This window comes from Zerene cesonia, chromosome 16 (assembly GCF_012273895.1).
Source record: "Zerene cesonia ecotype Mississippi chromosome 16, Zerene_cesonia_1.1, whole genome shotgun sequence".
NCBI classification, from domain to species: Eukaryota; Metazoa; Arthropoda; class Insecta; order Lepidoptera; family Pieridae; genus Zerene; species Zerene cesonia.
This window is the reverse complement of record NC_052117.1, coordinates 1,878,729-1,893,743: the sequence shown is the minus strand read 5'-3', so window position 1 is coordinate 1,893,743 and position 15,015 is coordinate 1,878,729. Positions and strand designations below refer to the sequence as shown.

Here is a 15,015-nt window from a genome sequence, read left to right as displayed (position 1 = left end):
CTGGCTGCGCCCCGCGGTTTCAACCGCGTAAGTTCGTATCCCGTAGGAATATCGGGATAAAGAGTTGCCTTTATGTTATTCCAGTTGTCCAGCTGCCTACGTACCAAATTTCATGGCAATCGGTTAAGTAGTATTTGCGTAAAAGAGCAACAAACACAAACACATCCTTACAAACTTTCGCATTTATAACATTAAGTAGGATTTGAGATCTCAACTTCACTTGCACATCGTTTACCGAAGATTTTCAACCGATTGACATTCTTCTTTTGGTGTTTTATAAATACCTACTTATATATTTTTGAGGTCGAAATTTGACTTTTTATTAGTACCTATGTCATGATAATTTTTACACAATAATCATTAGACGTAAGGATTTTTAAAAACGTATTTTATTATATCATAATAAAGGGGAAGTTAAAAACTAACTCTAGAAGGGTAGAAGCAGGGGACGAAAATTTTTGTCCGCAGTTTAGTCTGCGAGGGCTTAGCTATATTTAAACATAAATATATTTAAACAGGCCACGACTAACAAAAGATTTAATGTTCCTGTATGCAATGATCTATCTATTCAAAGCTTCGATCAACAAAACCGCCTCAGCAAATAAGAGCGCACTTAAAAAGCGAGCTCTTATATTGTTTTGTATTGAAGCTCTTTGTTTCTGACGAATGAACTTTATTATAATTAGATAAATTTTCTACGATTTGAGACTTTATTATTAGGTATCAGGGTTGTAATTAGATTAAATTTCCAATAACTGTTCTATAACATTTCTCTCTGCTTGTTAAGAACAAATGACACAGAATATAACTTTGATTTTGACGTGACCCATTTTATAGTTGATATTGTTGATTGTAGATTCGGGGAAACATATTCATTCATTTCATTATTAATGAGTATCAAAACTTTGTAGCAGTGGTGTATATAAATTCTAATTATTTTATAATTGCAAACTATTAGATGCGTGTTCTTATTACAATTATCCAATTTAATTATTGGTCAATTGTTTACTTTCACGAGGTTTTAATACTATTAATTCTAGTTATAATTATTATAAAGGGTTTTATTAGTAATATAATACATACGTGCTAGACCTCTATACCGAATAGTCAAGCGGCTTTCTGAATACTCGGGAAATATTGCAATGGTACTTGATGGGCGTGGTGCAGGGTACAGTCGGCACCGTAAGTTTGTAAAGGAATAAATTATTTTATAAGCTACATATAAGTTGAAAACGATTGACATTTGTTACTTATAGTTATACGATATTGATAGGTGGCTATTTGTAATTTATTTTATCCATGTTTATTTTTTATTTATTTTTTAGGGCTTCAAGACTTCACTGCTCGTCTCTGTGTCCGTCACGAGCTGGGAGACGTATTTCTATTGTCGGTAAAATAACAAATAATAATATATCGAGGCTATGTACGATTGGCACGGCCATAATCTCTTGTTCTTAGTGAATATTCAGCTTTCTGATCGTGAAAAAATTGTAAAATCGCTCTAGTATTTATTATGTCATAGCATTATAAACACACACAAAAACACAAATGCTACTGTATATTAGTTTGATTCTGTAAAATAAATAAATCTGTATAATATGAAGATTCCCTAATTGTTCTTTGACAAAATATAAGATTTAGTATGCGGTGAAAACTATGTATCCACTTTGTTCAAAGTTTACATACCTTAGCTTATTAAAACAATAATTATTTTTTCCCTGACTGTACCAGTACCGCCTTCTTATTGAGTGTTTTAAAGGTGCCAATTTTCCCAATCAGATTATAAATACATTATTTTGCAATATATTTAGAGAACAGACTAAAAAAGACATAAAAAAGTAGTAAAAAACTGTGATGAAAATAGTTAATAATTTTTATAAGTCGCCCTAAATTACTTAAATATATTTAATTTATTGGAGACGAAATACTAAATAGATTGAAATATAATAGGAAAGAAATGACGTCATAAATTCTTATTTCAAAATTTTAAATTCTTTTTTATTTTGTCCTTTCTTTACGGAACTCTGATAATAATAAATAGTTAAATCTTTTATACGTTAAGTATGAGTGTCAATGGATGAGGCGTGTTTGAATATTCCAATAGGCTAGTTTCTAATACAGTTTTGAAGTTGCCTTGTAATTTAGTTTTTTATGTTATTTAATAAAATTACACGTTCCGTTCGGACGAATAGGTATGTTGGTTTTGAAACACTTTTAACCTTTTTTCCCATTTATTTTTATACTAGCTCCTCGCCCGCGGCTTCGTCCACGTGTAATTCGTAATGGTAAGAAGCCTATAGTCTTTCCCAAGGTCTAGACCTAAAACCAAATCTTCTAAAAAGTATTGTATGTCCCTTTCCAAGTTCAGTTCCATCTTCATACCAAGTGTCATCAAAATTGGTTTGACAATAATGAACTTTCATACGTACTTTTATAACCTATTTCACCCCTTCTGCCCTTTTTTTACAACTTTATATTAAAAAGACCAAAAGCTATTCGCTATTTAGTATAACTATTCGCTTACGTGGTATTTTTGGAATTTAAATCAATCAATTCTATGTCTTTTCTGAGGTCGCAAACTATCTGCATATCATATAAATAGGTTTAGTGGGTTGGACTTGAAAAGAAACAAACATACGGAGTTATATTTCGCAATTATAATATTCCAAGGAATAACGTGCATTTTTTGTAACATTTAAGTAATTATTTTTTTATTTAAACCCTTTCTAGTATTATACCTACTTCTAACACAGTATAGTACTTAGAGGCCTGTGTCCCAGCAGTGGGAACATGTATGCTGATGATGATTATTATATTATCTGTGATTCGTACGGAACCCTTGGCCAATAGATAATAACGGCTTGTAAGTTATTATAAAAGAAATAAAACTTGTAATACATCACACTCCTTTATTAAAACAAATTCAATACTTTCTTAATTATAGCTTACAAAATTTATAAGCACCACATACTCTTTAAACACATTTATTAATAAAATGGAACCTCTTTACACATAATAATAAATAAGAAAAAATCTTTTTAAACAACTAAATATTATAATACGTATACGAATACGTTTTTCATTTCATGGTTGGCAAAGGAGCTGGTTGGTCGCCTAATGGTTAGCGCTTCCACCGACCATGGATCTAACGATTTAACACAAGGAAGGAAAAGACTTGGAGGGGTAAGGAAAAGGATATGAGGTTTCGGCACCCTCATACTTTACTACACTACTAACTGCACTAAAAACAATTAAATACCATTATTTTAACTTAAAATGTTCCAACTTGTGTCCAACAGCCATATATAGGTTTTCGATGGTGCATGGATACTCTGAAAGGATAAATAATACAGGTATATTACATAACTAGCCTACCACCAACCCGGCTTCGCTTATGGTATGTGTATAGCCTCTTGTATTCGGAGATTACGTACATATCCATTGGTAAAATAATTTTTAAAATCAGTCCAGTAGTTTCTGAGTTAGCGCGTTGAAACAAACTCTTCAGCTTTAAAATATTACTGCCAATTAGCTTTATTGTCCATCAAGATAATTACAAGTAAAGCTATCCCAAAACTTATAGGGGACTTGTGCTGTCAATTGAATGTAACAAGAAAAAATAAGTGCTAAAAGGCCATTTTTAGAACTAGCTGGATCAAAAAATTTGTATGTCTTCAGGCGAACTCTTAAACGTGCGTATTGTAAGAGTTATTCGTTGTCCTTAGATTGTAATTTACTTTAAATTTAATTCAGAAAATGTTTTTCATTCCCTAGAACCTTATACTTACTAGGAAACTTGGAAAAACTAGGTATTTTATATATTATATATTCTATATAGATAGGGAATATCATTCTGAATGTATGCTATGACCAAGGGAAAAATGAATTATTTTAATATACTTCTGTACAATAAGACAAATCTGAAGAGTTTGTTTCTCTGTTTGTTTGTTTGAACTATAGAATATTGTGTATTGGAGAAGGCTATATACCATCATGTACGACGCGGGTCGAACCGTGGGGCAGAACTACAATATAGAGTAAACTAAATCGAGTCTTTTTAATCTAAAGTCCAATGCCATATTGTTCTGCACGTTGCTTCAAATATATTCAGATTTCAAAGACAATAATTGTATTAAGTTCCAGGGAAACGGAGCTTTGTCGTTTAGTTTCAAAGCTAACAGTTGCTATTGTTCAATTAGAGGCCTTGAGAGTGACGTGACGGATATAATATTATAGTTTTGAATTCGTCTTGAAATTTTACGTTCAGTGAACGAATGTCATACTTTGAACATTATGTATCCGAATATCTGTAGGTAACATTCGCGAATAAAAAAATGATTGCATTTATATTACAAATTCAAACGTTGTCTAGATTTTATGCGGATTTACGATAGATGTCATGGCAATTATTTAATTAGGTTATTAGTTTTGTACGTAAGCTTTGGATTTTTAAGGAAATTCACGGCAATAAATCGTAAGGGAGAAGACATTTATTGTTAAAGTGAAGAAAAAATTAGTTACTAATTTAGAATTTAAAAAACCCGGTTTGCCCGTGGTACATATGTAGCCTATGTCACTCAGCGAAGTTGCAGCTTTCTAATGGTGAAAGAATTTTTTAAATCGGTCCAGTAGTTTCGGAGCCTATTCATTTCAAACAAACAATCAAAAAATCAAATATTACCTCTTTATAATATTAGTTTAGATTACGTTTCTCTGGTTAGGTTTAGTTTTTTAGTCTGCGTTTATTTTTTGCGATATTTGACTTTGACGTGTGACTGACGTGTGACTTTGACGTGTGGCCATGACGTGTGTCTGACGTGTGACTTTGACGTGTGACCATGACGTGTGACCATGACGTGTGACTGACGTCTGACTCTGACGTGTGACTGCGGTATACAAAGTGCGAAAAACCCTTTGTAATTTCGTTTTCATAATTATTTTCAGATCTCAAGACATACCAATATCCACCCATTGCTCCGGATAACCAGCTTCGAGACGCGCGGAAGAAATAGCTTCTCGAAAAGCATGGGTTATCACTGCAGCTAAGCAAAGGGCGGGTTCACCAGTTGCTGTTGAAACGTAACAATTAATACATGATTTTTGTTTATTCTTAGTCGGCAGAGGAGCTGGTGTGTTGCCTGATTTTTAATTTGCCTGTATTTTTAATGTGGAAGTCGAGTTTCGGTATGAATTGGGCCAGCCCTCTCCGGACGGGGTACCACACCCTTATAGAAATTGGCTTGAAATAAATGCTATTGTGTTTCTATCGATTGTGTGTGTGTGAGGGAGCCAGAGGGAAGCCCGTATCCTTTTCCCCCACTCTTCCCCGTCCATTTATATGTTCATGTCAATGTTTTGTCCTTTACCCGTAAATAGCCGGTCACTTGAGGGTGGAGGGTGGTGATGATCGCTTACCACTACCACCACCAGTTTGGTTGTCTGCTTTGATATTTTATAGTCTTTTTCACACACACATATTTCACAAATATCATCAGAAGCTTTGATAAAGAACGAACAAAACTGCATACAAATAACCTCATTATAATTATTGAACCTAACTAATGTTTTCGGTACCTTTTGATTGCAATACACCACAAGTATTCGACGAATTTCTCCGAAAATAGATCCTGAAGTCAGCTGGAATATCCTTAATACCAGGCGGTTTGTAATTCCAAGTGCGAGTCGTCAAAAGTTCGCCCGTATTCTTATCATAGATTAATTTTTCTGAAGTCCAATAGCCCAATCCCATTACAAATGCTCCTTCAATCTGTTCGCAATAATTGATTTAAGATAATTTTTGCTAAAAACTCCCTAACATTTTTTTAAGCCTAATAAAATAACATAGTCACTTTTGATTGAAATATATTAATATATTTATTTTATGTAAATAAATTGTATAAGAAACTGAGTTATAAAAAATGTTAAAAGTAAACCTTAGCAATTACTAAAACCTTTCCTAATTAATTACTATCTATTAAACAAGACTGCATCAAAATCTGCTGCGTAGCTTTAAAGATCTAAGCATACATAGAGACATACAGTCAGCGATAAGCGACTGTGTTTTATATTATGCATTTAATAACCTACTCTTTTTTTGTTACACATGTTGATATATTGAATATACTTCATGCGATTTATCACTTCAATTGAAAAAGTATTTAATTAAGTGATGCATTGCATGAAAACTCATCAAAACGTTAAGTGATTTTTACTAAGCATTTTTTGTTATTCAAGACATAGATCAAAAATTCCAGATGTGAAAGAAATATCCTTAATTACAAAAATTATTATATAAAGTATACTTACTTGTGCCACATCTATTTCAGGGCTTAAACTTCTTCCCGTGTCTTCAAGAAGGTCCACTCTCTTCACTTCATGGTTTCCAGTCAAACAATCAATTTCCACTTCTAAAGCCACTACTCCATATATATCGTACGGTTTCACCGGTTCATTAGTAGAATACATATAAGACGCTTGTAAATCAACACCTGAATAATGCGCTTTTCGTATGAGATCCTTCCATTCTGGTTCATCTAATTCGTCCCTAAATGGTTTAAGCCTTTCTAGTAATATCTCACAAGCTTTCATAGCAGCATACGACACACATTCGCTACCAACACTCGCTCCAGTGGCCATACAATTTGGCGAGGTAAAACTATTAGTGGGTTTTATGGTAATTTTATCGAGACCAATGCCAAGTACGTGAGCGCACACTTGGGCTACTTTAGTGTTAACTCCTTGACCCATTTCAACGGCTCCGTGAGTTACAGATACAGTGCCATCAGCGTGATAGATTGACACCAAGGCATTGTACGGACCGATATAAAATAATTCATAAGTCATTGGCATTAATTTAAGGCCGCGTTTCCTCCATCTGTTCTCTTTATTAAATTGCTGCACAATTAACTCCCGGCTGTGGAAGTCGGCGTCCGTTTTCAATTGATTTATTAAATCTGGTAACGGATTGTCGTCTTTTTTCATGTTGATTAAACGGACTTCGATGGGATCTTTTTTTAATGTGTAAGCAATTTTCTCCATTATATATTCAGTCATTACAATACCCTCCATTGATCCTGTAATTCTCATGATTTTATTATATAAGAATAACGTTCTTAAAATTCGTAATTAAAATACGTTATATATTAAATAAGCAACATTAAAGAACTTTTAGTAATTTATTAAAGTTAATGTTAAAGTTACTTAAAGTTTATTTTGTATGCCTCAAATTCTAGTAGTTCTATTAGTTTAATAATTAATGGACTATTGCGTGATAAGATAAAAGATTTTTTTTTTCATTTCTCATCTCATATTATTAATGCAAATGTAACTCTATCGGTATATTCTTTACTCTTAAAGCACAGATTCGATTTGGATAAAAATTTGGTACGAAGATAGCTTCGAGACTTGAGAAACGACTAAGTATTCATCCCGGAAACCGCACGGGAACGGGAAATATGCGGGGACAAAGTATACTATTTATTTTTCTATTGATGTAATTAGAAAGAATATTTTTTTTATCGCCAAGCAGGCAAACGAGCAGGCGGGTCGCCTGATGGAAAGTGACGCCCGCCGGCCATAAGCACTTGCGATGTTAGGGGCAATAAATATTATACAATTACCTGGAGCTCTGCACCAAGTGGTGGAAGGCGTGTCTGTATGCACAGTGTAAGCTTCAATCGTCCATCGCTTGGTGGTATAACAACTGCCAATGTGTCCCAAAGTGATGCCAGCTACGACTTCATTCTCCGCACAGCCTAAATCTTGATAATATTTATTTTTCAAATACTGAATTTCTCCTTGCTTGTTCACGCCCACCTGTAGGGATATGTTAGTTTATTAGTTGTATTAAAGCTATTAACCGACGTTCCTAAAACGAAGGAGGTTTTCAAATCAATTGATTCTTTTAGTTTTCCTCGTATCCGTGTTTTTTCAAACGCGTGGCGTATTGTTTTTTGTTATAAATAATTGCCATTTGGTTCCATTTAAGAATCAGAATTGGTAACCACCTTTCCTAAAGGGACGTCGGTAAACTTTTTATATGGGACATAATTATTTTGTTTATATAATGAAATTTTTAATTTTTAGTTTTATAGCATTGAAGTGCTTTAAATTATAATGAAATTGTTATCATTTTATCCCATTTCAGAATCTTAAGTGGTACCTCCCACTCTAGGGATGTTGGTGACTTTTTTTGTAGAAATTTTTTGTCATTCCCACTGCTGGGATACAGGCCTATGAGGGTTCAGGTCGTACTCCACCACCCTGGCCAAGTGCGGGTTGACAGATGTCACATGTCGTCGAACTTTCGATTCTTGGAATTCTTGGACATGCCGGTTTCCTCACGATGTTTTCCTTCACCGTTTAAAAGCAGTCATTATGTTATCCACGTGCGCAGATAAACAAAACAAATAATTTATTTTTTCGCACGCTCGCCTGGTCTCAAACGACTTATCGATTTAAAGTCTGAAGTTTCACCGCTGAGCCATCACTGCTCTTAAAGAAAATTACTATATTGTTTATGTATTATGTATGTACCTCAAAGTTGCAGTACGTGGGCGCTCGTTTTCCAATAATCTTCATATTATCTTGCAGAGATAGAACAAATCTGCATGTTTTGTTTAGTAAATGTGATACTATTGCAGCTGCACACGCCACATGTAACGATCTTGTTATTTTGCCCCCGTAACCACCCCCTACTCTTCGGACAATCACATTCACTCTAAAAATATGATAAATTCATTCGTTGATATGGGAAATACTTTCATCCATGTAATAATGTTAAATGATATTTTTAATGTTTTTGATAAAATGTTTTTTATACCCACATTACCAGAAGTAGAACCATAGTAGTATGGATAAATTTTTGATTATATTGTATTAAATAAACGAAACATAGGACAGTTCTCTGGTATCACGGTTATCTGTTCGTATATAATAAAGAGGAAAGATTTGTATGTAAATATGTTTGTAATATTTTTACACAAGAACTACTGGACCTATTTTGAAATATCTTTCACCATTAGCAATCTGAAACTTCACTGAGTGACAAAGGCTATATATATATCACAGGCGAAGCCGAGTCGAACAGCTAATTAATATTGTGTATAAATAATAACAATATAAAATTGATATGCTTCTAAAATAGATACGACAGAGTTTCATGCCGGCTCTTTTCTGTAGGTATTTAATATCAAAATTTATATTTTGACAATTTAAAAGCGCTTCTAAAAAAAGTTTAGTTGAACAAATCAATTTATGTTCTACTAGATACGCCCCGCTGTTTCACCCGCGTAAGTCTGTATCCTGTAGGAATATCGGGATAAAAAGTAGCCTGTATGTTATTCCAGCTGTCCAGCCATCTACGTACTAAATTTCATTGCAATCGTTTCAGTACTTTTTGCGTGAAAGAGCAACAAACACACACACATCCTTACAAACTTTCGCATTTATAATATTATAGTAGGACTAGCTACGGATTCCAGATACAATCAACTTACCTATTCACAGGTATATTTAAACAATTTGCCACAGCTATATTAGTTGCATCGAGCCACTGCGTACCTGCATACACATCCATACCATCCTCATTCGGGACCGTCACACACGTTTGAGTCTCCATATAATAATGGTACTGAGACCCCATATTTATTTCCCCATAAATAATACATTTCACATCCTTCCCAGTCTCCGTGGATTCAATTATTTTGAACGTTTTCACCCTTTTCTCTCTTTCAGACGATTTAAGTACATCTGATATTGTTAAAAGTGGTTTATTTGTGTTAATCGATTCATATTCAACTTTTACAAGTTTCGCAACACGATTCGCGAGCTTTTGATTGTTAGCAACTATAATTCCAACTGGCTGTCCATTGAACTTAACAGTTTTCGAACATAATATTTCCTCTCGATCGGCCGTCAATGGAATTTGTTCAGGTGTAAACGTGTTTTCGCCGGGAATATCCTTTGCTGAATAAAATGCTATCACCCCAGGTTCTTTCTGTAGTGTAGTTAATAAATCACTAGTTTTAATAATTGCAACATAAATAGTTCATATATGAGAGTGCATTAAAGCAATATAATCTGTATAATAGATTGCAGTTATATTGAGGCGCTCGTCCCGGATCCGCCCGAATATCGGATTCCTGTTTAAACAGAAGGAAGCATTTAATCGGAATAAAAGGTATCCTTTCATCAAAATCCGTTCAGTAGTTTCAGCGTGATTGACAGACAAACATCCAAATAAACAAACTTTCACATATACTAGTGTGATTTAATGAAAAGTAACATTTTTGAAAATACAATACATACATACCAAGGCGTCAATTGCATCACATTTTTTGATAATACTTCCAGGAGAAACATCGGCAGTTACAAATGCCCCGTACACTTCATCGTTCTGTTTCGTTAAATCGTTTGCGAATACCGCTTCACCACTGCATTGTAGCAACGCTTCCAGTTTCGGTATCGGTTGATTTAACGGCCAAACGGTTTTATCGGTTTCGTACATTTGAGTTCCTTGTGATATTACTCTTTTTATGATTTCTGCACCAGATTTATTCCTGGGGTTCAGTTTATCATCGGGACATAGATGAAGGATTGACTAAAATAATTTAAATATATAAGCTATATAGAAGCAGCAAAATTTATTTCAATTGTATTATACTATTATTATAGTTACTTTATAAAACAAAGACACAGCTAGTAATTTTCGATATGTCTGCGAAGGTTCGGTTGGCGCCGCTTCTACAATCATTTCGTCATATAAAGTTTTAAGTGCTCTTTGCAGGACTTCATCCGTAAATGGATCTTTTTCTTTTAAAATAGTTTCTGTCTGAATGGCGTGCGTGAATTGAGACGATATTCCACCAAAAACCATCGTTATGTTGTCTAAAATCCGACTATTCTTTTGAAATTTGAAAAAGAATCCAGCATTGACAGCCGCGTGAGAATTCTGTGATCTGGGCATGATCTGAAATATTAAATAGTAAATTATAGAGAATAATACATAAATATTAAAAAAAAGATAAATTGAATTTGTTACCTCATTAATGTTAATTATTCATGTATTATTATCTTATGTCAATATTACCTTGTAAGTTTTAACGGAGCAATAGCTTGGTAAAGGAGGTAGAACAATATTTAAAATAATTTTTTGCCTCATGTCATAATTTAGAAAGTCCAATAATGTCATTATTTTGTTGTCATTAACACTGGCTGCTAGAATAATGATTAATTAAAAATACGATAAAACACTTATAATTCAATACGCAGAGCAAATAGAAAGTAAAGATGTTATTACCAATAGTTACCATAGCGCCGACTGTTTCAAACAGAACAAAAAGGTCCGATTGAAATTCATTGTTTAAATATTTTAGATACAAGTTCCCACCGATCGTTCCTATCTATAAAGAAAACTATTATTGTATCGAATTTATTCCTTATTGTATTCCGTTGTTATTTAAGCTAAATAAAAAGAAATACATTACATTTTTAACAGGAATGTGGGCCACCAAATCCACGTGGTCATAAAATTCTTTTAAATAAGCAAAGTCTTCGTTTTCAGCTGAGAGTCGTAAAAATATTTCAACCATATCAGTGAGAGTAGTTCCCGCTCCTAGTATTAAATTTACATCTTGCGTGTGACCTTTAAGTTCAGCGATATTGAATATATCAATAACATTATCTGGATAACTTTTGACGTGGTAAACACCTGGTGAATAAACAAGTGTTGATTTTCTTCTTTACCCAGCTCACTTTAAAGTTAATGTTATCATATGATGTATAAAGAACTTTATAAGTAATAATTTAACAGCAAATTGAACCCATAAATTACAATAGATAAGTCACGTAGTCAGTTAAGAAATTCGATCTTCGGAAATATTATCAATACGAAAGTGTGTTGGTTGTTTGTTTGTCACTCTTTTATATCTTCATTTTGAAGTCTAGATAGACATATAATATGATAGCTTCCTAAAGAGTTATTTTCTTATCGCGGGGAAACATGTCACACCCACGCGAAGGTAATATTACGGTTCGTAGATGGCGCTATATTAAAAATGTGATTTGTGGCAATTGTTTAACCATGCGAGCGATACAATAGGCAACAGCATGTATAATATATATTTTACCGTTTAAGAAACTATATGTACTTATATTTACTTACCTTGTCCAGTATTACCAGCAATCAATTTATAGTTATCACATTGTTTCATAGCTTTAAACGCCTGTTTTAGGCTATAAACTTTAGACCACATATACCGCTGCGATTTTAAAACTCTTGTTTCATTATCATCCTTATTTAGAATACACCATTCGTTATCTTTGAAATTATCATTAGCATTATGGTTAATTTTCTTATGATGACAATTTTCTTTACACTTCACACCACATGTATTGAATATCGCTAAATCTTCTATATCTTTAAGTTTTTTGTTAACACTTTGACCTGAATTAGAGGCGAAACTTTTAAAAGCATCCGCAATTGCTCTATAGCCAGTACATCTGCATATATTACCAGAAAATGAATTCTCGATTTCTTCTGCAGTTAGGTTTCCATTTTTAGACATGTAAAGACTGAAAAATAGTTAAATAACATACTATGAACAAATATATTCAAGACAGAAGGTGCAATATAGAGACGACATGGTGAGACAAAAATATCAGTTGTTTTGGGACTGTAAAGTTTTAGTTTTATGTCAGTTATTTTACCTGTAAAAGTTCATTACCCAACCGGGAGTGCAATAGCCGCATTGAGTACCGTTAAATTTGGCTAGCCTGCTCTGAATTTCATGATAGCCGATTATTTTGTTTCCTATTCCTTCTACCGTCGTGATTTCCCATCCGTGACATGACAGAATTGATACGAGGCACTGAAATATTAAAATACGACATAATAATGAATTGATTTCATATTACTTAGTTTGTAAGACCATAACTGGAAAACAGAGAATATAGACTCAGAAAATAAAGAATAAAAAACATTTTTTTACTTATAATGAAAAGAAAATATCGAAACAATACAAGAAATTCAGTTACTACGTAAGATCATGGGTGGCTAAGGGGTCAGGCGATGCCACGGTATGGAAAAGACACGGTTCGAATTTACAACTCAAAGAAATTAAGATTTTTTTGTTTTACACCCAAAAAAATATTTACTATAATGTGCTTTTAAAATTAGGTTACGATTAAACTATCAATAAGTACGATCATTCCAACTATTAATTTAGAACCTAGCTATTTATTGTATTTCTATGATTATATATAATATGTACTTCTATTTTATATGTTTTATGTATATCTATTGTATATATGTATTTAAAATGTTGTAATCGCACCTATTACCCATATACTTATATTTTCCACAGCTTCTCCTTGACCACCGGGTTGTCTGGAAGAGATCGCTGCCTTAGCGATAAGACCGCCTGTTGTGCTCGTGAATGTTTATTGTTTTGTAATGTTTATATATATATATATATATATATATATATATATATATATATATATATATATATATATATATATTGTTACTTTTTATTATCATTTGGTGCACAATAAATGTTTTTGTTTGTTTTTTTGTATTTATTAGAATGACTCAATCAAAACCCATAAAATATGATTTCAAAACTATTTTCTTACCGAATTAACGGCGAATGTCTTAACTTCATTGCTAGGCGGGAGAGAGGCTTGGACACTCACGATGCAGGCCCCACAGCCACCCTCATGGCACATGGCCTTAGTACCGTTTAGTGATACTTCAGTTCTTATATAGTCATTAAGAGATACCTCTGGACTGTATCTACCATCGGCTAAAGAATAAAATGTTATAAGATATAGATAGACGGACTAAAACAGACAATTGACTTAATCATTAACTTTCGTAAGAAACTTTATTTAAAATTTTTGAAATAACCGACTATTAAACTAAATAGACCGTTACCTTCATATTGTTTCCCATTTATTTTGAAGGTGATTAGCGCCATCTGTAATGCATTTAAACGCGTTATTATGAACATGTAAGCAATAAACATAAATACAATATCATATTAAAAAATATGTGTACATATTTACGTATCTAGAAGATTTCAATAAGATCTCGTATCACACGTTGGTACCAAAATTCGAACTAAATAAACAACAATGATCGAAGTCACCAAACATCGAAACTATTTAACTGATTTGTATACGCTTTAGTGTAGGAATAAACGGCAAGAACGGAAAGCTTACCTGATAATAAATGATGGACGGTCAATGAAATTAATGTATAAAATGAAATTGAAATTAATGAAACCATTTCATGTATTGTGATGTGATCACACTAACAATTCTAACATAATTTGTGTAATGATATCATTAGTGTGACCTTCATCAATTTGTGAATTGAGTACTATAGTGTAGTGGTGGCTCACTACTGAGGACCTCGGGTCTAAAATAGCTGGGTCGGGGTTCAAAACCAGGCGAGCATACAGGGAATAAATTGGTTTTTCAATTTATCTGCGCATATGGATATTACCATCACTGATCGAAACGGACAAGACAAAGATCGTGAGGAAACCGCCAACAATCAAAAAGTTCAACGAAATATGATTTCTGCCAACCCATACTTGATCAGCATGGTGAATGATGGCCTGAAACCTTAAAGAGGCCTGTAGTAGGAACAAATATTCTCAAAAACATGCAGTAATTAATATATGATTATTATAAGTGCTACATTCATCTCTTTGAAGTCAGTGCCAGCAAAACTTAGTATAGATAGAGAAATAGATTTAGATATTACGTAATATTCATCTTAATAGTAGATACATCTATGTTAGTAGATATATAATGGATACAGTGGGTAGCTCATAAGAAAGAGTGCCTAGTTGCGGTTATGACGTCGGTCTAATTTTTTTCATAAAAATAATGACGATGCGGTATTTAACAACTCTTTTCAAATGTTATTGAAACAACTGATCACTATTTATAATAAAACATATTAAGCTCACATGATTCCACTTACTATTTCATCGAACTGACTGT

At 33.2% G+C, this 15,015-nt stretch overlaps 1 protein-coding gene across 1 annotated transcript; it reads right to left on the bottom strand.

Annotated features, from left to right (window-relative positions):
* Positions 1-3,261: 3,261 nt before the first annotated feature.
* Positions 3,262-13,979, bottom strand: LOC119832800 (xanthine dehydrogenase/oxidase-like). The gene is made up of 16 exons (XM_038356563.1): positions 13,937-13,979; positions 13,636-13,805; positions 12,709-12,869; positions 12,164-12,573; positions 11,487-11,710; positions 11,300-11,402; positions 11,090-11,217; positions 10,679-10,969; positions 10,313-10,600; positions 9,498-9,997; positions 8,536-8,719; positions 7,620-7,815; positions 6,307-7,073; positions 5,575-5,767; positions 4,959-5,069; positions 3,262-3,332 (listed from the first exon to the last, which is right to left on the bottom strand). The coding sequence occupies exons 1-16, from the start codon at positions 13,977-13,979 to the stop codon at positions 3,262-3,264; spliced, it is 3,840 nt and encodes a 1,279-aa protein (XP_038212491.1).
* Between the last annotated feature and the right edge of the window lie 1,036 nt (positions 13,980-15,015).